The 23,228-nt window shown below is 37.9% G+C and overlaps 1 protein-coding gene across 4 annotated transcripts in view; it reads right to left on the bottom strand.

Annotated features, from left to right (window-relative positions):
• Positions 1 to 14,366, bottom strand: part of map2k4b (mitogen-activated protein kinase kinase 4b) — a 29,216-nt gene extending 14,850 nt beyond the window's left edge. Inside the window, exons 1-5 of one of the 4 annotated variants that reach the window (XM_028476228.1) lie at positions 14,176 to 14,366; positions 10,237 to 10,272; positions 8,524 to 8,556; positions 2,391 to 2,493; positions 423 to 597 (exon numbers count right to left, since the gene is read on the bottom strand). In XM_028476228.1, coding sequence (XP_028332029.1) covers positions 423 to 597; positions 2,391 to 2,493; positions 8,524 to 8,556; positions 10,237 to 10,272; positions 14,176 to 14,275 — 447 coding nt within the window. In that variant the 5' untranslated portion in view covers positions 14,276 to 14,366. The remainder of the gene's footprint in view (positions 1 to 422; positions 598 to 2,390; positions 2,494 to 8,523; positions 8,557 to 10,236; positions 10,273 to 14,175) is intronic. The other 3 variants (XM_028476230.1, XM_028476229.1, XM_028476231.1) reach the window with 3 other exon arrangements.
• Positions 14,367 to 23,228: the final 8,862 nt, after the last annotated feature.

Raw genomic sequence — 23,228 nt, 5'->3', positions numbered from 1 at the left:
GGGACAGCACATGTGAGTGAGTTCTGTAGCGTGGCTTGTTTAGATGAAGTTCTGTGTTAGAACTCAGTGATTCATCTAATTCAGCTTTTTACGCTGTTCTGAAAGCAGAGACTCCTAAAACAAGTGTTTTAAAACAAAATGAGATTTAAAAAATATACACATCCATATAGGTGATACTGTAATTTTCTATTTTGCCAAAATAGAAAACTTGATACATCTTGAATATCGATATATGGCCCAGCTCTAGTTTGTGCATCAGCACATGTGTAAGTGTGAAGCAGCACATTTATAAGCTCATGCTCTGAAAATACTGTGATTATGTAATAAATTAATTCATTTCCAAAAGAAGATGACTGCTTTGAAAAATAAAAGAAATGTTCAGTGTAGAACATGTAGCAGGTTAGCGTAGTGTAGCGTAGCACCTTGACAGCCATGATCTGCCCCGTGGGTTTGTGGACCATGTTGTTGACGGAGCCGTACGCTCCTCGGCCGATCTCCCCCAAGTCCCTGAGGTCCTCAGCAGTGAAGTCACAGTGTTGTTCACCTGAGATCTTCAGCTTCCCTGAAGACTCCATGCTGTGAGTCCTCAGACGCTCTCTGAGGAACACATGATCAATTCATCAGCCAGCGATTTAATCGGCAGATGCGCGCTGCTGCTTTTGCCAATCTGCTTTATATACAGAGCGGCTGCTACATGTTGTTGGAGACAGAGTGCAGAGCCCCTCCCCCCATTAGCAGAGCGTGAAAGAAGCTCTTCAACCCCAACGGCAAGTTTTAAACTTTCAAAGCATCCTTTAACTGTTTAACTTAGCTGTTGTTTCATAGTTCCGTGTTGTTGTCGCTGTTGTATTTAACGAGCGGCTGGCTGGAGATTTGGCGCGCGTGTGAGTGTGTGTATGTGTGTCTCTCTCTCCCTCTCTGCTTCTCTCTCAGCGCTATGATGAAAAGAAGTTTTTTAAAACCTTGAGAAGCAGTTTACTACTTATTCTTGTTAATGTTGATATAATTTAGAACAGAAACTTGATCAGTTTGTTGCTTAATGTGCATCTGGCATCAGGTTATTTTCCTCTGTTAATTTATGTTCTGGGGTTGTGTTGGAATGGACTATTATTCATAGTTTCTTTTTGTGTTTAATACTATAATTATATATATTTATACTCAATAATCCCGTTAATAAAATATATCTTCAGTCAGGCCAACTTTTGTCAAAGCTATTTTCAGGACAAGGATGAACAGTTTTCTTTCATAATATTTCATGAGATGTCTCACTCTATTTTTTTACTTGCTCTTGTTCTACATCCCCTGTTTTTATTATTTGTTAAATATTTTTTACTTTTTGTCGTTCTACCTCAACTTTGTTAATTTCAATAAATGTTCCTTTTTTTTTTAAATTGAGACTTGTGACGGTTTGACAGGTGGTTAATGGTTATTGTTGATATGATTGTTAGGTTCTATTTTTATGGGTGCCAGCCAGGTTTCCCTCCTGACGTATAGGATATTTGTATAAGTGCACACACCCAACACAGCATAACGTGGATGGCTGTTCATCATAGGAATGGGATCCACACAAGGTTCCTGCTGCTTAACAGAAGGTTTTCCTTGCCGCCATGATGAATTCATGTTGGGTGTGGGATACATATGTATGTGTATATACGTATATATGCATATGTGTGTATCCATAAAATGAAGAGTCCGTCCTTAAGACTGCTCTACTGTAAAGTGCCTTGAGATACCATTGGTTATGATTTGGTGCTATACAAATAAAGATTGATTGATAAATAATAAACATTGAGCTGTCCTCGAGCACCATCATCAGGACAAATGTTACATTACAATCATTGATCTGGAATAGTTTTACTGACAACATTAATGATCACTACAGTATGAACCCTATTGGCTGTGAAGATGATATGACCTTTGACCTTTCCTGCAGCGCCACCATCAGGACAAACTGTCAGTTTTAGAGTCAGGCTGTGTCCTATTATTCCTCCTATCTCTTTTCCTATCCACTTTTCCTTAACCCTGTGGATGAGCTCACAGGGTTAAGGAAAGAAGACTTTCTAAAGGAGTTAGGGAAAGGACATCACGTTGTTTAGACAATCAGATGCATTTCCACTAGGTGATGTAATAATAATAACAATAATAATAATAATCTGACGTGGTCCTTAGCTTAAAGAGAACTGGAACACTCCTTATCATGGCCGCCACTTAAACACTTTCAGGGTTAAGCAGAAGTGGATAGGAAAGGAGATAGGAGGGAATATTAGGACTGTCTAAGAACAACAACATAAACCTTGGTTTGGATGTCTACATGCACACAGATCATGTAAAGTCCTGTTCAGGGGTCACCTGATCTGTGTGTGTGTGTGTGTGTGTGTGTCTCTACTCACATGTGTGGGTTCTGGAAGGATGGAGGCGTGGGGTGGAGGGGGAGCCTGGAGGTGGGCTTCACTGGAGGATTAGCAAAGTTCAGCTTTAAAGCTTTACGCTTGCCTGGTGGGATGCAGACACACACACTTTAACACTTTCAGCCTTTACACACACACACACATACACACATACACACACACACACACACACATACACACACACACACACACACAAGAACCCAAAATGTACAGGGTTTCCCAGTGTTAGGGTCCGTGCACAACACAGAATGTAGTGCATGAGAGACATGACAGAGCAAACCAAACCAAACCAGGACACATCCTGTCAAAGTGATCAAAGTGACTCAGCACTTTACAACCATGACATTTAAAGGCTCTGTTTACACCACATTTTATAGTGAAAACACTCAACTTTTGTAGGTGTTTGTCTGTTCGTTTCTATGGCAACAGTGTTTTAGTGCTTGAAAACTGAATTTTTTAAAAAGTGGCTCCAGAGTGTACATTTTAGAAAAGACGTTTTATTTAAAATTATAAAATAACTCAAGTTTTCCAAAAATCTTGCAATTTCTCACAAACAATCACAAATTACACAAAATCAAAAAGTTTTGAAGTGAATTGAACTGATATTGGAAACGAGGACACAATGATGTTGAAATTATTTTTTTCTTGGCCCACCTATAATCTGTGGCCAACTCCAGATCAAACTGGTCCGTATTTGGCCCCTGGACTAAAATGAGTTTAATACCTGATTTAAAGAGTAACTAACACCCTGTTTTCTGCTGACCCGCCACAAGGGGGGAAATTGTAACACCACCTTGATTATGGGCAGGACTCCTGGAGTAGTTAGGACATGCCCACTAACAGCGCTGCACTGACATCTGTGATAAACTACGACAATCACACACACACAATCTCCACGTGAAGCTGCACGCCCGCACACACACACGCCCACGCCCACACACACATGGACACCCACTCACGCCTACACACACACTATGGGGGGTGGATCCATTCTAAATTAATGCAAACCAGTCCAACGAACACGTACAGTAAATGACGTACCCTGCGCTTGCACGTCTGATCTACATTTTCTATAGACTTAGAATGGGTACACGGGCACAATGCACAAGTCACGTCTGCATGTGTGTTTGCAAACGTGTAAACGTGTTACACATTAAACCGTCTGCACGCCTACACCACACCTGGATGTACACCAACCAAACATAAATATATCAGTCACACGTAGACACAGGTGTGGTGTGAGTGAAGCTATAGTGATCAGGTGACCTTCACTATGTAGCACCGTCTATGTGACATGTAAACACTTGGAAAATATATTAGGTGTACAGGTATGTAAGTGTGTGTGTATTTGAGGTTTATTTTCCCAAACTCGCCTGTTTTCCAGAGTTTTATCCTCTGAAAAGTCACTTTCTGACCAACTCTACACAAACAGGCTGATTTGTGGCCTACTTATGCATATTCATGAGTGGGCGTGTCTATAGACAGGACACTGACTTCCTCCTCCCCACACGGTCACGTAGGGCCAGAGGACGGCCCACCCTCCTCCCACCCACTCTGTAGCTGAGCTCATGCTGCTTTATAAACACGAGTCAGAGCGTGGGGGCGGGGCGTTAACCGGTACATACATATACTGTAGTAAATACATGCATAGCACTGCACGAAGGATGCTGAAATGCTGACCTTCGTGGGCGTGTCTGATTACATGTCAATCACGGCAGAGAGCTTCCTGGAGGCGTGGCTTCTCCAGCTCAGTGCCACGTCAAATTAATCATCAAAGTGGGAACGCGTCATCAAATTGTAGTGAGGTGTTTGTGTTCACCCTGTAGTAAGAAAGGAGTAAATCACCCTCTAACTAATGATTGATGGAATCAATGAAAAACACTTTGGACGTGTTTATGAAACCCTAGTAGACTTTTATCAAGTTTAAAGCTCAGAAAAGTTCATTTAGCTTAACATGAGCCCTTTAATACCCAAATACAGACAGTATGTATTCAGCAGAAAAAAAGTGGTTTTAAGAATAGTTTAAGGATAGTTTAAGGATCGTTTAAGGGCAGTGTAATGTGAATGAACGTCAGGTGATGTGTTTGATTAGAGAGAGAAACTCATTAAAGAATGCTGAGGACGATGAATAAATGTTATAAAATACATAAAAGACTCATTCTTTGTTGTTATTTGGTGTGAAGCTGTGTGTGTCACATGTGCGCGCTGTGCACATATGTGAATAATATCGGGCAGTAATGGGTTCAGGCTTAAAGAGAGATCCACTTTATTATGGTTCAGAAAGGTTGGGTCTGTGATTATTTTGGTTTATTGATAAATCACGTTTACTACATGGTTACTACATGTATACTACATGGTTACTACATGTATACTACATGTTATTACATGGTTACTACATGTATACTACATGGTCACTACATGTATACTACAAGGTTACTACATGTATACTACATGGTTGCTACATGTATACTACATGGATACTACATATTTACTACATGTATACTACATGTTTACTACATGTTTACTACATGTATACTACATGTTTACTACATGTTTACTACATCCATACTACAGTCGGGGAGGAGGAGTGGCAGCAGTTTTTCACTCAAACTTATCAGTTACCCCAAAAACCAAACTTAACCAAAATTCATTCGAAAGCCTCTCACTTGAAATTTGTAGTCCCAAAAACAAGATAGAAAAACCCACTTTACTGGTTATAGTTTACCGTCCTCCTGGTCCATATTCAGAGTTTCTCTCTGAATTCTCTGACTTTGTCACTGATCAGGTGCTGAGCACTGATAAAGCTATCATAGTAGGTGACTTTAACATTCTAATGAAAACAACAGCCTAAATAAATTGTTTACCTCATATTAGATTCAATCAGCTTTACACAACATGTAAACAAACAAACTCATTATCTTAATCATGCCCTGAACCTTGTTCATATGGTTTAGATATTGATCACCTGACAATATAAGAGTACACTATAGTAGATCACTGTCTGAGAAAGCTGTAGCTAGATATAAATATTTAGTTCCATCGCTCTTTACCTCTGATCCATATGATATCTCAACAGAGAGTATCTATCAATGTCTAATGACAGAGGAAATAGATGATCTTATCAACAGTGCAATGTTGTCACTGTACACAGACAACAGACAATATGTCATAAAAAGGTCTCTCCTTGGTATAAATCTAAACTGCGTCTTTTAAAACAGGCATCACAGAAAATTAGAAAGGAAGTGTCTCTCCTCAAACATGGTAGAAGTTCATATAGCCTGGAGAGAAGGTTTATTAACTTATGAAAAAGCTCTTTGCAAAGCTAGAACCTCCTATTATTCAACTTTAATAGAGGAAAACAAAAACAATCCATGGTTTCTATTCAACACTGTAGCCACGCCCACCAAAAGCCACAGCTCTGTTGAACCCTCTATTCCTGTCAACCTGAGCAGTGATGACTTCATCAACTTCTTTACTGATAAAATTCTAACAATTAGAAACAAAGCTAATGTCCCCCCTGCAGGAGTGATCAATACTTTATTAAACAAAACAGCTCCTGAAATATCCTCAACATGCAGCTTTTATTTACATAGTTTCACTCCAATTGGTCTATCTGAACTGACCTCAATAGTTAGTGCTTCTAAACCAACAACCTGTCTTTTAGATCCAATCCCATCTTCACTATTTAAAGATGTTCTTCCACTAATCAGCACTAATATGATGAAGTGGATTAACACATCTCTAGTAACAGGTTATGAACCACAGGCCTTTAAAACCACTGTAATCAAACCTCTCCTTAAAAACAACCATTGATCCATTTATAGATCAATATCTAATCTACCTTTTGTTTACAACATTCTTAAAAAAGTCATCACAGGTCAACTATGTGATCACCTTCATAGGAACAATTTATAGAGAGCTTTCAGTCTGGCTTTAGAGCCAATCACAGCACAGAGACTGTCTTAGTAAAAGTAACCAATGATCTCCTCTTAGCCTCAGACAGAGGGTTGGTCTCAGTTCTGGTGATCTTAGATCTCAGTGCAGCCTTTGATACAGTGGATCATCATCTACTGCTGCAGAGACTGGGATTAAAGAAACAGCGCTGGGTTGGTTTAAATCCTACCTATCAGACAGAACCACTTTGTTCATGTTAATAATCTGTCCTCAGCCAGAGTTCATCATGGAGTTCCACAAGGTTCAGTTTTAGGACCAATATATTATCTATGCTTCCACTAGGTAACATTATCAGAGAACATTATATACATTTCCATTGCTATGCAGATGATACACAGCTTTATCTCTCAATGAAATCAGATGAAACTCATCAGTTATTAAAACTTCAGGCTTGTCTTAATGACATCACATCCTGGATGAGTCGTAACTTTCTCCTTCTTAACCAGGATAAAACCAAAGTGATTTTATTTGGTCCAAAACACCTCAGAGATAAATTATCAGAGTAAATAGTGTCTCTAGATGACATTACTCTGTCACCCAGCACCACAGTAATAAACATAGACATTATCTTTGATACTGACTTATCCTTTAATTCTCATATTAAACAAATGACAAGGACAGCCTTCTTCTACCTCTGTAATATCTATAAAATCAGGAATATCTTGACCCAGAGTGATGCTGAAAAACTAATCCATGCATGTGTTACATCTAGATTAGATTATTGTAACTCTATACTGTCAGGATGTCCTAGTAACTCACTAAAAAGTCTCCAGTTAATTCAGAATGCTACAGCTAGAATACTAACAGGTACTAACAGGAGAGAACATATTTCTACAGTATTGGCTTCTCTTCATTGGCTTCCTGTAAAATCTAGAATAGAGTTTAAAATCCTCCTGTTAGCATACAAAGCTCTACATGATCTAGCTCCTGTATATCTATAGAGACCTGTTAGTGTCCTATCATCCAGGTAGATCACTCTGCTCTCAGTCTGATGGTCTTCTGGAAGTTCCTAAAGAATCTAGAAGTAGAACAGGAGGCAGATCATTCAGCTACCAGGCTCCTCCCCTTTAGAACCAGCTCCCAGTCTTAGTACGGGAGGCTGCTACTCTCTACACCTTTAAGGTTAAACTCTAAACCCACTTATATGCTAAAGTGTATACTGTATAATAGCAATAACCTAAAGCGGACTTGGTCTCATTGTTTTGCTCACAATCACAGACATTACACAAAATGGTCAACACCTCAGACCATTGCGAGAGACAATTACTTTCAAAACCTACTTATTTACTAGAGCGTACATCATATAATTGCAATAATTTAAAGCAGACAAGGTCCCCTCTGTCGTGATCACTGAGATCACTACGTGCACCCAGTACAAGATGAAACCTCGTCTGTAGTGGCAGCATTTCAGATTATGGAGGAAGCTGCAAAACGTTTAATATTAACATAACCACTAGGAACGAGTGTATCATAGTGTATCATGTTGTTCTGCAGTCTGTGTCTTCTCCTCTAACTCTGAGGGTTCTCTTTTCTGTTTCAGGTGTTTTGATGCTGGAGCTGGTGGTTCCTGATCAATGGTTCACAGCTCAACTAGTCTAGAACATTCTGATGGTCTATCCTTCTATTCTATTCTGTTGGTCCTTCTGTTCACTAACCCTAACCAGTCACAGCAGATGTTCTCCATTATTCTCCACCTCTGAACCTGGTTCTAAAGGAGTTTTTTCTTCCCACTGTCACTAAATGTTTGTTCATGTGGATCTTGTTGGATTCTTACTTTTTACTATGGACCTAATATTTTGTTCAGCACTTTGAGATGACTTTGTTGTATTTTGCGCTATATAAATAAAGTTGAATTGAATTGAAGACTACATGTTTACTACATGTTTTTTATGTTTCCTTTTCACATGTAAACAGAGACTGTTTAAAAGATGTTGTCGTGTGAAGGTAGAACTTTTTGGAAATAAAAATGTAAACAGAAGCTAAACGTGATGTAAACAGGGCCATAAATAAAGAACCACTGTGATATGAACCAAGTGCTGAGTCATCTTTGTCCCCACACTAACACAAGCTCTCCTAAACAGACCCTGGGACACCCCCACAACCAGAGCACCCCACAGGCACAGGGTGGCCCCCCATCACCACTGAGGTGTCTAATGCTTACTGTGAGGCACTGCAGACAGGCTGATCTGAACCCCTGGAGTGGAGAACAAACATTTCACTGAATTATGCCTGATTTATCACTGAATTATGACTGAATTATGATTGATTTATCACTAAATTATGCCTGATTTATCACTGAATTATGACTGAATTATGATTGATTTATCACTAAATTATGACTGATTTATCACTGAATTATGACTGATTTATCACTGAATTATGACTGATTTATCACTGAATTATGACTGATTTATCACTGAATTATGACTGAATTATGACTGAATTATGACTGAATTATGACTGATTTATCACTGAATTATGACTGATTTATCACTGAATTATGACTGAATTATGACTGAATTATCACTAAATTATGACTGATTAATCACTGAAATATGACTGATTTATCACTGAAATATGACTGATTAATCACTAAATTATGACTGATTTATCACTGAATTATAGAGATGTAACGATTAATCGTAAGGCAGTTAAAAATCGATTCATAGGTATCACGATTGTCATTGATCCTTTGAAAATTGAATCGCAGTACTTTTTTTAAACAGCAGAGGGCGCTATATATTTATCCCTTCTCTTGTCCAGCAGTGGACAAGCGGCGGGCGGAATCTGCTACTACTTTCTTTCTGCCCGCCTTCTACTCTTAAACATGTTCATAAATGATTCCTTACCCCTTTAGCACCGAAAGAATATCTGTAATATTACGTGAATATCTGTAAAAGTCACGTTTTTCTATTAGCTCTGTCTGCTAGCATAGCATCTCTTCTTCACTGCAAGAATTTCTGCATGCCAACCGACCACTGTGTTACCAGCGCCCTCTGCTGGTCCAAACAAATATCTGACGTAAATCAGTGCAATGACTGTTTTTTTTTTAAAGTCCAATTGTTAAGGCACAAAATACATTTTCAGTAGCACTTTTAAAAAGAAAAACAACTATTATGTAGTTTAAACCAGAATTTAAATTAATAGGCTTCTTCATTTGTATTATTTCTTTTTTTATTTCATTCAAGATTTATTTTTAGATAAATTGCATTGTTTTGAATAGTTAATCAAGGGATTCTTTTGACAATGAAAAAATAAAGGAAAATAGAACAGTATTTTCTAGATTTTTCCCCAAAAAAAATAAAGGAATATTTTTCAGTCATCATTTGTCTACAGTCCCATTTTGTAAAATAAATCGTGAGAGAATCGTATCGTGAACCCAGTATCGTGAATCGAATCGTATCGAGAGTTGAGTGAATCGTTACATCCCTAGTGAATTATGAGTGAATTATCACTAAATTATGAGTGAATTATCACTAAATTATGAGTGAATTATGAGTGAATTATCACTAAATTATGAGTGAATTATCACTAAATTATGAGTGAATTATCACTAAATTATGAGTGAATTATCACTAAATTATGAGTGAATTATGAGTGAATTATAACTGAGCTGCAGAGTTTAAAGCTGCTGTATTAACTTCATTAATCAGATAAAGACAGATAATCGAGCCAGGAAACAGGAAGTGATGTAGCCCCTATAATTTTATCTGATCAGAAATGATCATCACTAGCATCTTTAACTCCACATCATCAGTTATTCACCTCAGATTTCTGACCAGTCTGATCTATGACATCACTTCCTGAAAGCTGCACTTTTTAATTCCATTGAGATCAATCACACACCAGATGTAAACAGATGTGAACACTGTACCTGTTTCACTGGGACACCTCCAGCAGCTGTTGGTTTCTGTAACATGGAGAATAAATTACACCGTTATAGAACAACAATAATCACTTTAGTCATAATTGAAATCACCATTATTTGACAACCAATAACTTATTTACTTTTTGTATAAAACAATGTAAATATATTCTAAACATAAATAAAATCTTTCACACACTAAAATCAAGTACGATCACTTTTGCACTAAACAAAAAATATTCAATATAAAAATAAATGTATTTCATTTGAATACAAATAAATAAAAAGATGCAAAGTATTGTTTTGTAAACAAATGCACTGAAGTGCTACGGACAGAACTGTAGCATTTAAATAACACAAATCATTTAAAGAGAAGTGAATTATGAATTCCAGTAAGTTCACTGTCGTATGAAACACGGTAAAATATATCCTTTCAACACTTGACCTGCCTTGTTTGTTTAACAGCCATGTTTAGGCCCGCTAGCAACAACTGTCCTCGTGTTAGCCTGCATGCTAGGCTAGCTTTAGCTTTGAGAGGGGCGGAGCAGAGGAGCCAGCATGCACGTGCATTAAACAACGCAAAGTTAGTATTAATAATAGCTTTTTCTCGTGTGTGCCAAGCTTTATTCTTTGAAGATATCTTGATGCTTCTCTCGACGAGGACAGTCGCACTCTCTGTTTCTCCCTCCCTTCCACTCTTATCTCTCTCCCAGCTGCTGCTTTGTCTGGTCTTGTGAGCCAAACAACAGTCTCTCTCTGTAACTCATCCAAAACCATAATAATGGAATTAATTAGTTGGTCTCTCAGTGCTATCGATCAGATTTATTCGATGAAAAGAACCGGGGGTGGTGAACCCGCATGTCCAAGCGGGACGTTTGCGGCTGGATACACCCTTGACCCTTGGAACAAGTGGCGAGTTGTGTGTCTGTCCATCCTTTCCGTGGAAGACGTGGAGGACATCTACATGATTGGAATAATGATAGTAGGCATGCTGCTGATCGGAGCTGGTTGCTTCCTAATCTATCGTAAAGTCCGTACTACGCTGGCGACTGTTTTGGAAAAGCTGCCAGTGATTTCTGAAGGATGTAGCAGAGCTCTGAACACTCAGACTCATGTGTTGATCGATATCAAAAGCAAGAGCTGCTTTTGGATCGTCTACGCGTTATGATAACAACTGGGAGAAGTTGGAGACCCGGCTTGGAAGTGGAAACTAGGCCATTCATTGGATAACAGCAGAGAGACCCAGGACAGAAGGCTATTGGAAATTAACATAGCCTGTATCAAATCACATTGTTTATTTCCCTTTCAGCTCCCCAGCTAGCCAAGGCTAAAGCCAAGGTTGTCTCAACTCTTATCACCAGGAAGTTTCTGCAGACGGCGGCTCTTACCCCCACTCCCTCCCCCCGCTCCTTCCCTACATTCCCACCTGGAACTGTTGATGCTGAACTTTTCCACACGTCATCTGGTTGTCAGTAACGCAGCTACAGGTCTTCAACTTCAAATGCCTCGTTGGCCATCTTTCCCCACCTCCCATCCTCAGCTGCATGGAGGCGTGGTAGCAGCGCCCATTGGCAGCACGCCCATGTCCCCAAACGGCTGGACTCCTGTTGTTCTTCCCACCTGACCCCCTCCCCCAGCCAACCTCCCACCCAACCCTTCCCACATGCCTTGTCTCGAGTTGTTTGACTGTGTCATGCTTACATTTATGTTTGCTTGTTTTCTCTGTTTAGGGAAATCAGTTTCAAACTGGCAGTTTTTTATCCCCTCACCCCTCCTCTCCTCCTGTTATTGATCCCTTTTTCACCTAAATATGTGGGCACCGCAAATGGCTGCTCCGGTGTGTTGATGTGTCTTCTTTCACTGCAACTACCTAGTCAAATTCCTCGTATTGTTCTAAACTGTACCTGGTCAATAAAGCTGATTCCTAATTCCTGTTCCTGATCATGGAAGTTTGTTTTATTTAAAAAATAAAACATATGTAGAATTTTTTTTTTAAATGTTTTTTTTTTTTAAATAATTGTTTTTTCTCGATTGTTATTTTTGTAATTGTTGAGTGTAATAATCAAAATCATAATTGAATTTCAATTAATTGCACAGCCTTACAGAACATTATGGACTATTGGTCCACTGACTATTATAAAAATATACTGTGTATATATATGTATATATATATATGTATATATAAGATAGTAAGTATTCTGACCCGTTATCAATTCTTTCCTAGCTGCGCCGCAACTGTGAACAAACGTACCCCACTCGTAAATTTGCAATGACGTCACACACACAAGCTGCTGCAGAGCAGAGGTAAGCTGAGCAGCTACATGTGATGCTCTGTGGAGAAATGTCCTGCTAAAAACGATCTAAAGTCACAAAGAAGGACGACACACACCTCAAGGATGGTCACCTGTAAGTCCTGCTTGAGGGATCTGTGGCCAATAACAACCAATATGTCTACACAACATGGCATTCTACTCAAGCAATGCTTACTTAGCAGCACCACTGCTCACACTAGCATTAGCACAGCTGGCTAGCGTTGTGTGATAATGATTAAAATGAGGTTATTTATTATCTTAAGCCAGGGGTCTGCTCTTTAGCAATGGCTCCCTCTCGTAGCGGTGTCCCAATCCGATGTTGATATCAGCCAAAAAACAAATATGAGATTTTATCAGACTGTCAACCAACAGATTGGCCAGATACCACAGCACACCTTCATAATCCACTGGAGTCAGTGCCTCAGCTTTCCAACACTGTTTTGCCCTACAAGTGAGGACCAACACAACACTGAAAATGTGCTCATATGCTAGCATTTATATTTAATAATATTATAATGAATGTTATTAAATGAGCTGAATTGTCAGCAAGTAGTAATCAGAGATAATGTGAAGCTAATGTTAGCATCACGGTGCAGTGACAGTGGAAGGCCTCGGTGCTACATGCTAACAACATTAGCTAACAGGCTACACACTAACACACATTCATAGTGTGTTCACACTGTGCTTTGCCTCACAAACATTTCACATTAAAGATAAACTACCAGGCCGTCCCCTCACACTGTGTCATTAATGCTAACGCGTAAAACTCAGTACTTTAAAGTTTAAAGTGGCTAGTAGCACTAGCCTGACTGGAGCGGAAATTGCCTTAAGTGGCCTTCAGAATAAAACGCGCAAACTACGACTACATGTGGCGCAAAGACTATAAAATACAGAAATATTAATGATTAAAGTCGCAACAACAGCTTAAATAAAACACACATTGAAACTGTAACTATGTTCTACAGCTAACAGTAGAACTATTGAAAACCATAGTGATGTATTAGCTCTGATGGAGAGGAAATATTAATAAAACAATACCAATTCAAGGAGCAATAATATAAGACCCATATAATATGTAGTGATTGTGGGTTGTTTTTTTTTAAATATTTTTAAAATTAAACACATTGTAAATTATATTCAAAATGTTTCAAATGTAAATTTGAAACATTTATGTTTAACTATTTTGCACAACTAAACAATCAATACATAATATCACAGGGATGGACGCAGGAAGAGGCAGAAAGCATAACATATTTTTTTTTTCCAAATTAAAAAATGAAACAATTTCAAACAACTGTGGAGAAGTATAATTTTATATATATTTATTAGCACAACAGTATTTTTAATTCTCACATTTAGAAATATTACATAAGTTAAATTAATATGTTAGAGCAGTTTTACAAAAAACGCAATGTTGAAATGCTGTTAGTTTGTGGTTATGTGTAGAGTAATTACTTTTAAAAAAAAACAGATTTATTTCAACAACGATGTACACTTGGTGTTTTATTCTGAAGGATATGACCGGAAGTAGGAACCAGATGACAGGAGGCTCCAGCAGAGCGACCCGCAGAGAGCGGCCGAGGTTCGGACCGCGGCCCACAGGCCGTACTAGGTCGCGCTGGGCCGGCCTACCTACCTTGCATGCTGCTGCCGCTGTGGAGCTGGTGGGTCGCGGACCCGACATGGCCGATGGTACCGGGGCCCGTGGAGCTGCTGTTGGGCCCGGGGGCCGCCATTGTTGAGTTGGTTCAGAGGAAAAGTTCACCCTCTGTTCAGACGGGACCCTGAACGCAGCAGCGCGTTCACGGCCCCACGGCCACGTGTGTGCCGCCTTCACTGGCTGTCGGAAAAAACTGTTATCACTGATTTTTGTTCAGCAAAATGCAAATAAACTACAACGTTTTAAATAAGGTGTTTTAATGTATCACCCGTGTATTTTTTGTCTTAATGAACTCTGTAATTATTTAACAGATTATGATGTATAATCTAAAACCACAAACTCAAGGTCCGCGGGCCAAAACAGGTCAATAGTGTGTGTCTGCAGAGCCGGAGGCACCAGCTTCAGGGCTGCATGTTTAGCTGGTGCTGATGGAGTTCTGAATTCAGTGTTAGCAAAATATCTCACAAACATGGCTAAGGAATAATAATATTTACAATAACAGCAATTCTCTTTGTATTTAAAGCTGTTTATTCAGAATAGTCATTGTAGCACATTTATTTAAGTAAGGCACAAATTAAAATAATAAAAAAAATAGGATTAAAATAAAAAGCTTCATAATTGCAATTTAAAATCATGAAAACAACTAATTTATAATCGAAAGGACATAACACAGTGTTTTCAACCTTGGGGTCGTAATCCCATGTGGGGTCGCCTGAAATGTCTAGTACTCAGAGTCGGCGCCAGGCAGCATTAACACTCCGTTCCGAGTAGCATCTACATTAAAACATCTACTGACGTCTGTAGTAAAGTTCACTGAATACAAACCTGTAGATAATATAAAGGAGGAGATGATCATTTATTGTTTTATTTTATTTATATTGTTATACAGTTAAATCTGTAGATCATGTACCTTTAAAGTTATGATGTCACAGTGAATTATGACGCTGCTCTTAGAAGTGATGTGTCACGGGTTCGAATCCTGCTTCAGTGTTTTTTATGACGTATAGATGAATCAGGTGATAATATTACATTAAAAATCAATATAAATGATTAGATATGAAGCATCAGTCACTGTGTTTATATCCAGTGTAACAGGAGGACTCTCTATGCAGACATCCTATGATGCTGACACGTCTCCTCAGACATATTTTATTCATATTATTCACCACTCGTCACGTCACTGAAGAGATAAAGTGATGAAGTGATCATAAAGTGTTATTAATTACAGGTGATTTAATCACTATAATCACTGAAGACTGAACACACCTTTAGAATCAGAATCAGAATCAGAAATGTTTTATTTGCCATGTACAGTTTTGAGGACAGTACAAGGAATTTGACTTGGTGGTTGGTGCACAAAACAAGCAACAAAAAGAAATAAAAGAAATAAAAACAGAACAACAAAGCACAACCCAGCAACAATAATAATAATAATAATGATAAATATAAAGGATGAGGGATCAATAAAGGATAGATAGAGAATAAAGGATAAATAGGATAAATATAAATATAAATATATATATACAGTGCAGCAGGTATCAAGCTGGTGGAGGTGGTGATCGGGTGGGGGGGGGGGGGGGTTCAGTGGGTGACTTGGGGTGTGTTCATGTGGATGGTGGCAGAGGGAAAGAAGCTGTTTTTGTGTCTGGAGGTTCTGGTCCTGATGGACCGAAACCTCCTACCAGAAGGGAGAGATTGAAACAGTTTATGACCGGGGTGGGAGGGGTCGGCCACAATCTTTCCTGCACGCCTCAAAATCCTGGAGGCGTACAGGTCCTGGAGGGAGGGCAGATTGCAGCCGATGACCTTCTCTGCAGAGTGGATGATACGCTGCAGTCTGGCCTTGTCCTTGGCCGTAGCTGCAGCGTACCAGATGGTGATGGAGGAGCAGAGGATGGACTGGATGATGGAGCTGTAGAAGTTCACCATCATCTTTGTTGGCAGACTGAACAGGATCATATTCATCAAACACGGCTTATTTCACCATCAGGGTGAATAAATTATTCTATTCCGTTTGGTTGCCATGGCAGCTCGAGTAAATCTTTGATCCATTGATGATGGTTTTTTATCATGTGCACGTCAGTAACCCAAGGTTTACATACTCAGGGTTTATTAACCCACTTCATACCAGCTGTAATGAATCAGATACACAGAGTTTACCATGGAGGGTATGTTGACCTAGAGTTTATGGATAGACTCAGAGTTTGTTAAACCTCCTTTATGGAACACACATCTGGTTTCCCTCCCCAGGTCCTGGAGCCTTAAAAGTGTATTAATTTAAATGATCATCTCCTCCTTTATATTATCTACAGGTTTGTATTCAGTGAACTTTACTACAGACGTCAGTAGATGTTTTAATGTAGATCAACCTCTCAGTGTGTTTCACTAAATGATCTACATCTACAATGTTAGAAAGAAAACTACTGCTTAATAAAAAAATAAATAAATAAATAAATCAACACAACATTAGTAATGATGTGAACACGTCTGTGGTGTGTGATGTCACTAATGTGTTTCAGAGAAAAGTGTTAAGGTTCATTAAAGTGTTCAGGTGGGCGGAGCCAGGTAGAAACCCAGGGTTTCTTTGATAAAACCTGTCAGTGACCAGGTTTAGTTCATGGACAATGTTACCATGGTAACAGACTCAGAGATAAACATACCTCAGTTTAGGAATGAGATACTCAGAGTTTGAACATAACCTGTTTTATGGAATAAACCTCTGATGTAGTGGACTTCAGTTCTCGTTCTAATTTTGCCATAAATATCACACAAACAGAACAAGTTAAAAAAAAAGAATGAAAACAGAAAAATGCTCTTTATATGGTTTTTGTTTTCTCATTAACTTCATTAATGCCAAGAATGAAGGTTACACAGATTCCTAATACGATATAAACACAGCCACAAAAACAAAGTTAGCTCGCTAAGCTAACAAACCTCATGAAGTGGTTGCTACAGCGTCAGCAGACTCTGCTCCTCCTGACCACAGACGTAGGTTTAAAATCCACTTTTTACGGCGTTGTTCTGTGAGCTTTTTACATGTGGACGACAATCATCGGTTCTCTATAAAATCTATTTTCCATTTCTCAGTGAGAACGATTGGAGCATCCGTAAACTACACAAAATATGGACATTTTGATTATTTCAGACGACAGATTATCAAGTTTCCTGTTCTACATCAGAATTTAGCGCATTAGCGTTGTCGCGATGCAACAATGTGAGTGACATCTTGTGAATCAACAGAGCAGGACATAGACATATACACATTACAACAGCTCTAGGGTACGTTCAATAGCACAAACGTTAAATAATTACAGTATATTATATCTATTTAGCAGACTACTGTACGCTGTCAGTGAACAGACAGTCAGTTGATAGACAATCAGATATCTTTGATTAATTAAAAGCTCCCTTGTAGTGGCCGGGAACAGTGTGTGTGTGTGTGTGTGTGGGGGGGGCACAGTAGGTCAGCTGGGGGGCACTGCCCGTGAATGCCCCCCCATTAACGCCAACATTGCTTGTACTGTCGTTGATAAAAATAAAAATAAAATAAATAAAAATACATTTTAAAATGACTGTTCTTTTTTCAAATTAAAGCCACCAGGCACGTATCAGAGACGACACCCACACTTTTATGAAAACAAAAGTTCACTTTTACATTATTGAAGACGTATTGATCCAGTTTGATTGACTGAATGGTTGAGCAGCCAATCACAGCCAGACATTTGACAAAGCTGCTGTTCTGAGAAGGTAAACAAAGAGTTAACAGCGATGTGGCAAAAAACGGACTAAAATGTGCTAAAAGCTACGGACAATGTGGAGCTGTTTTATCATTTGTTATTTATGTTCTCAATATTTTATTTTGTTAAACAACTATTGTGTGTATGGATCATTTTAAATTGATCCTTAAAGTGTAAAGTTAAATAATTAATAAAGTGATATTTTAAGAAAATGTTAAATGCTAAACAAAAATAATGAATTAAGGAAACTTTCTTGAAGAAAAGTCAAGATCAGTTTTAATGTAAATGACTGATATTCTACAGTAAAAATGTATGAACCGTATCACAGTGATACTAGAGAGTGTCCTCTACAACACTGTTTGTCTTCATCAATCAGTCTCACATACAGTAAGTACAGTATCTCACTTCACTGCAGTATTATCTCATGGCCACGCGTTCTTTTCTTTTCCGTAAAAAACAGTCAACAGTGGATTAAAAACAAAAAAAGAAAGGAAACAGATGTTATAAGATTGAAAAGAGAATTTAAATCTGAAAAAACAAAAAAGTGTTAATATTTTTGGAAAAGGGGCAAAAATGAGACAAAGGAAGTTGAAAAATGGTTAAAAAGTTTCCCTTTCTGGGGTAATCTTTATTAAAATTAAGACACAAAGAGCCACATATTGAGAATCACTGTCTTAATAACAGCTCCATCAGCGTTTTAGTAAATTAACTGAATAAACGATGGGTGCCTTAGAACACCCTCACTTTTAAAATCGCTGCTCCACCCCTGCAACACAACAACAACATATTTAATCGTAATAAAATAAATAAATTCTTTGTTCGTTTGTGCAACATTTTAACAGAGAATCCTAATTATGGTCAAAGAAAAATACTAATCATAACATTAGGGAAAGAAATGCTTTTAAATGTTTAAACGTTGTAATAAAGGCCGTCAGTGGCATAAGGTGCAATACTTTGATTCACCTGCAGGTGTCGCTCCAGAGGACAGCCTTAGTCTGACAGACAATGTTTGCTTAGTGAAGCTAACGGAGATAAATCCAGGATAGAATTATCTGGTTTCGTAGTAAAGACTCAAGAATTCAGCCAATAGCAACATTTTGTTGTAGTAGCAGGTTTTAACCCATAGATGGCAGTCACTGGCATTTTAGAACTTCATTAAAGCCAAGTTGAAATACAGTACTTCATCAAATGTTGAGAGTTGGACTAGACCAAGGGTCTGCAAACTGTGGCTCTGGGGCCTAATGTGGCCCTTTGACTCTTATACAATGGCTCCCTATAGCTTTAAAAAAAAACTATTGAAATAAATATTTTGTTTTTTTTTTTACAGATGCTATTAAATTCATAGAAGAGAATAAAATATTACACGAAGGCCAATATGGGTTCAGAAAAAGACGTTCAACAGCAATGGCTATAACTGATACCACGGAAAATATAAGAGATGCTTTAGAAAATAATTTATTTGTATTCAGCATTTTTATGGACCTTAAAAAAGCATTTGACACAATAAACCATGATATTCTGGAAGAAAAACTTAAAAACTACGGCATTAGCCACAACGCCCTAAACTGGGTTAAAAGTTATATGAGAAATAGGAGACAATATGTGGACTTTGAACAAAACATATCAATATGCCAAACCATACAATGTGGTGTACCACAGGGTTAGATTTTAGGGCCAAAACTGTTCATTCTATAAATAAACGACATTTTCAAAGTCTCAAATTGCCTTAAACTAACGCTGTTTGCAGACGACACAACCATCTTATGTTCAGGTAAAGACATTAAAACTCTAATAGAAACGACGAATGAGGAACTATCAAAAATCCAAACATGGCTCAATGTAAATAAACTAGCCCTAAACGTTAGCAAAACAAAATTCATCAGCTTTGGAAATAAAAAAATAGAAAACATTAGACTGAAACTAGACATGGATATAATAGAACAAGTAAAAGAATATAGAGCACTAGGAGTGTGGATAGATGAGAAACTGACCTGGAAAAAACACATACAAGTAGTTAAAAACAAAGTTGCTAAAAGCAGCTTCATCCTATGGAAATGACAACAAATACTACAAACCACATCACTGAAGACAATCTATTCTTCCCTTATTGGGTCACATTTAAATTACTGCTCAGAAATCTGGGGAAACACCTACAAAACGTATCTTAAACCTTTATTTAAACTACAAAAAAAAGCAATTAGGATTTTATATAAAGCACAACACACACACACACAAAAATGAACTATTTCAAAAGGCCAAATACCTAAAACTGCAAGAATTAAAATGGACATGATTTATATAGATCTTTATCACCACTGAAACAGTCTCAAAGCTTTACATATCAGCTCATTCACCCAATCACTCTCACATTCACACACCAGTGGGACAGGACTGCCATGCAAGGCACTAGTCGACCACTGGGAGCAACTTAGGGTTCAGTGTCTTGCCCAAGGACACTTCGACACATAGTCAGGTACTGGGATCGAACCCCCAACCTCTCCATCAGAAGACGACCCTCTACCACCTGAGCCACGGTCGCCACAAATAATACACTACAACACACAAATTCTAGCATTTAGGGCATCACTAAAAACACTCCCATATCAAATACAAAAACGTTTCACATACAAACAAACAGCTTATGACCTAAGACATAATAATGTGTTTATACAAGAAAGGGTTAAATCTAACATTGGAAAATACAGCACTGTCCATAGAGCTATTACCAGCTGGAATAACCTTGATGTAGAGACAAAACAAGCTGCAAACTTGACTAGATTTAAAGAAAAAACTCAGAACATATTCTTACATGAATACGAGATCAACACATCAACGAGATAGAATTTATCAACTGATCAATGAACACAATCGACTTAATCTTCACGAACAGAAGATCACAACAACACGAACCAGCGTGTCCAAAAGAGACATTCCTGAGTGGTTACGTCATGGATGGAAAAGGAAAAACCCAAATGCTGTGCCTCTCAATCCTCTCAGTGGAAGATGTGGAGGACCTCCACCCGTTAGGGGTCATGATCACTGGCCTGCTAATGATGGGGTATGTGTCTTTCTAATCCTTCGTATGCTAAGAAAACTTTCTGAAGATAACAAGGAAGTTCGACAGAAGATGAACTTTTCTTTTGAACTGGAGGAACGCAAACAACGTCTGGGAATGAAATCTATGAGGAAGAAGGACGACACGAACAACGATGGAGAGGAAGAATTAAAAAAACACTGACTACAGATGAGAATAAATCCTACACAAAACAGGACAAAAAAAAAAAAAGAAATTGTGATCAGAACCAAAGAATGTTTGACCAGAGAGACGAGCTCTGATGTAAATTTTCTGTGTTCAGGACTTAGATAAGCAAACTGCTTCTCTCGTCTCCTTTTTTGGCATGTACAATAAAAAATAATAAAAATAAAAATAAAAAAAACAAGAAAAAACAAAACTTCTGTGAATGCAACCATGTCGAAAATAAACTGAAATAAATAAATAAATAATGTTTTTAAGTTTCCATTTACATGATCAATAGAAATCAAACATTATTCTATATAATTCTAAATGTATATAATGTAATCCACTGTATTGTCTTCATAGAGAAGGTCTTTATGGCTCCAGGAGGACTTTAATCCAGGTGAGATGAGGTTAAATGGTTCCTTGTACAGTAAAGGTTACAGACCCCTGACCAGAACCAATGAGCAAACAGCAGTATTCAATAAATAAATACATGTGTATTGGGATTTAGTTCCTCTTTAAAGAGCTGAGTTAGTTTGTGCACTGAGATAAAGTCATGTTGGAAATTAATATTAATAAAAGTGTTGCTAATGCATCTGTTGTTCTTTACAACAACAATAACATGCCTTAATGCACACGTTAATGGATTTAGATATGCTGATAATGATATTTTACTGGTCAATAGTGCATCACAAACCGTCTAATCAGCTCTAACTCCATTGGCTACAATAATAAACTGATCACTTCCTGGAACTATTGAGGCTCCATGAGCCGCCATTGTTGTAAAACACTGAACAGAGTTGTCCTACTCTATATATATCTACGGCTCTGGTTCCAGGCAATGAGCTGAGTGGATGATGTCACTTCCTGTTTAACCCAATGCTGTACATTTATCACTTTATTCAGGTTCCTTTACTTCATCTGTTGATTCTTCCTCAGAAAAACAAACCACGTGTGATATGATAAAAACAATAAAACCTCCAGTTTATTAAATCATGTTTTATTTTGCAACACGTTTCCCTGAGCATCATATGAAGTAAACATCATGAGTTTATATTTTCATCTCAACACAAACAACTCAAACTCACTGTACAATGTGGAGTATGTGCAATAATAATAACAAATGAATAAATAAGTTATTATTAATTATAGAAAGTGGTGTGCAATGTGAAAAAAGGCAATAATTATAATTTAACGCTAAACTGTGGAACCATGTTACAGTTCAGACGCCCACACCATAAATATTAAAACCAATATAATCATTGATTAGGAAGAACAACAAGGTAATCAATAGATTTTAGTGTATTTTACAGCTGATTTAGGACCTGTTAGCATTAGAGATGCTAACAGAAAGCTAACACAACTTTTATTAGGTTATTTATTTCAGGCTCAGTAATTGTGATTAATTGTAATTGAACTTTAGTAATTGAGAACATAATTGTAATTCACTTTCTGAGGATAAAAACAACTGTAATTGGGGAAAATGCTGGTCACTGTTATTATAACTGAATTGTAATTGAATATAGATAATTGAAGATGTAATTGGTCGTTATTAACACCATCAGCAGCTATAGTTTCAGCCGTTTTATTAACACATTTAGATTTCAGTGCTTTTGTTTTCTCTCACAGGAAGTGGAGCCCATAATCCGTCCTACTGTCTCCAGGAAAGAGGTGGTTGCCTAGTAACGGGATGGTGGCTGGTTCAAATCCTCTGTGGGACTGTTTCCAGAACTATCTTTATCTCTTGATCCTGGATAAATAATAAAATAGTTTAAAAAATAAAACCAGTCCCAGCATTTCATCAAAAAACGACATGTTAAACGTTTCACTAAACTATATCGTCCTGCTCTGGGAAGGGCCTCAAAAAAGTGAAGTGATTAGTCTGAGTTCATCTGAGGTGGGAAAATCCCTAATTTATTCATTATTATGTATAGTTTGCACTTCCACATATAAATAAATGATTAAATAAGTACAATACTGATAATATCAAAGCAATAAGTGACAGACGTCAGTCCCTCCAGGTTAGGGTTGTTGACCCAAAGCAGCACCAACAT

The sequence above is a fragment of the Gouania willdenowi genome, chromosome 19 (genome assembly GCF_900634775.1).
Source record: "Gouania willdenowi chromosome 19, fGouWil2.1, whole genome shotgun sequence".
NCBI classification, from domain to species: domain Eukaryota; kingdom Metazoa; phylum Chordata; class Actinopteri; order Blenniiformes; family Gobiesocidae; genus Gouania; species Gouania willdenowi.
This window is presented reverse-complemented; position numbering and strand designations above follow the sequence as displayed.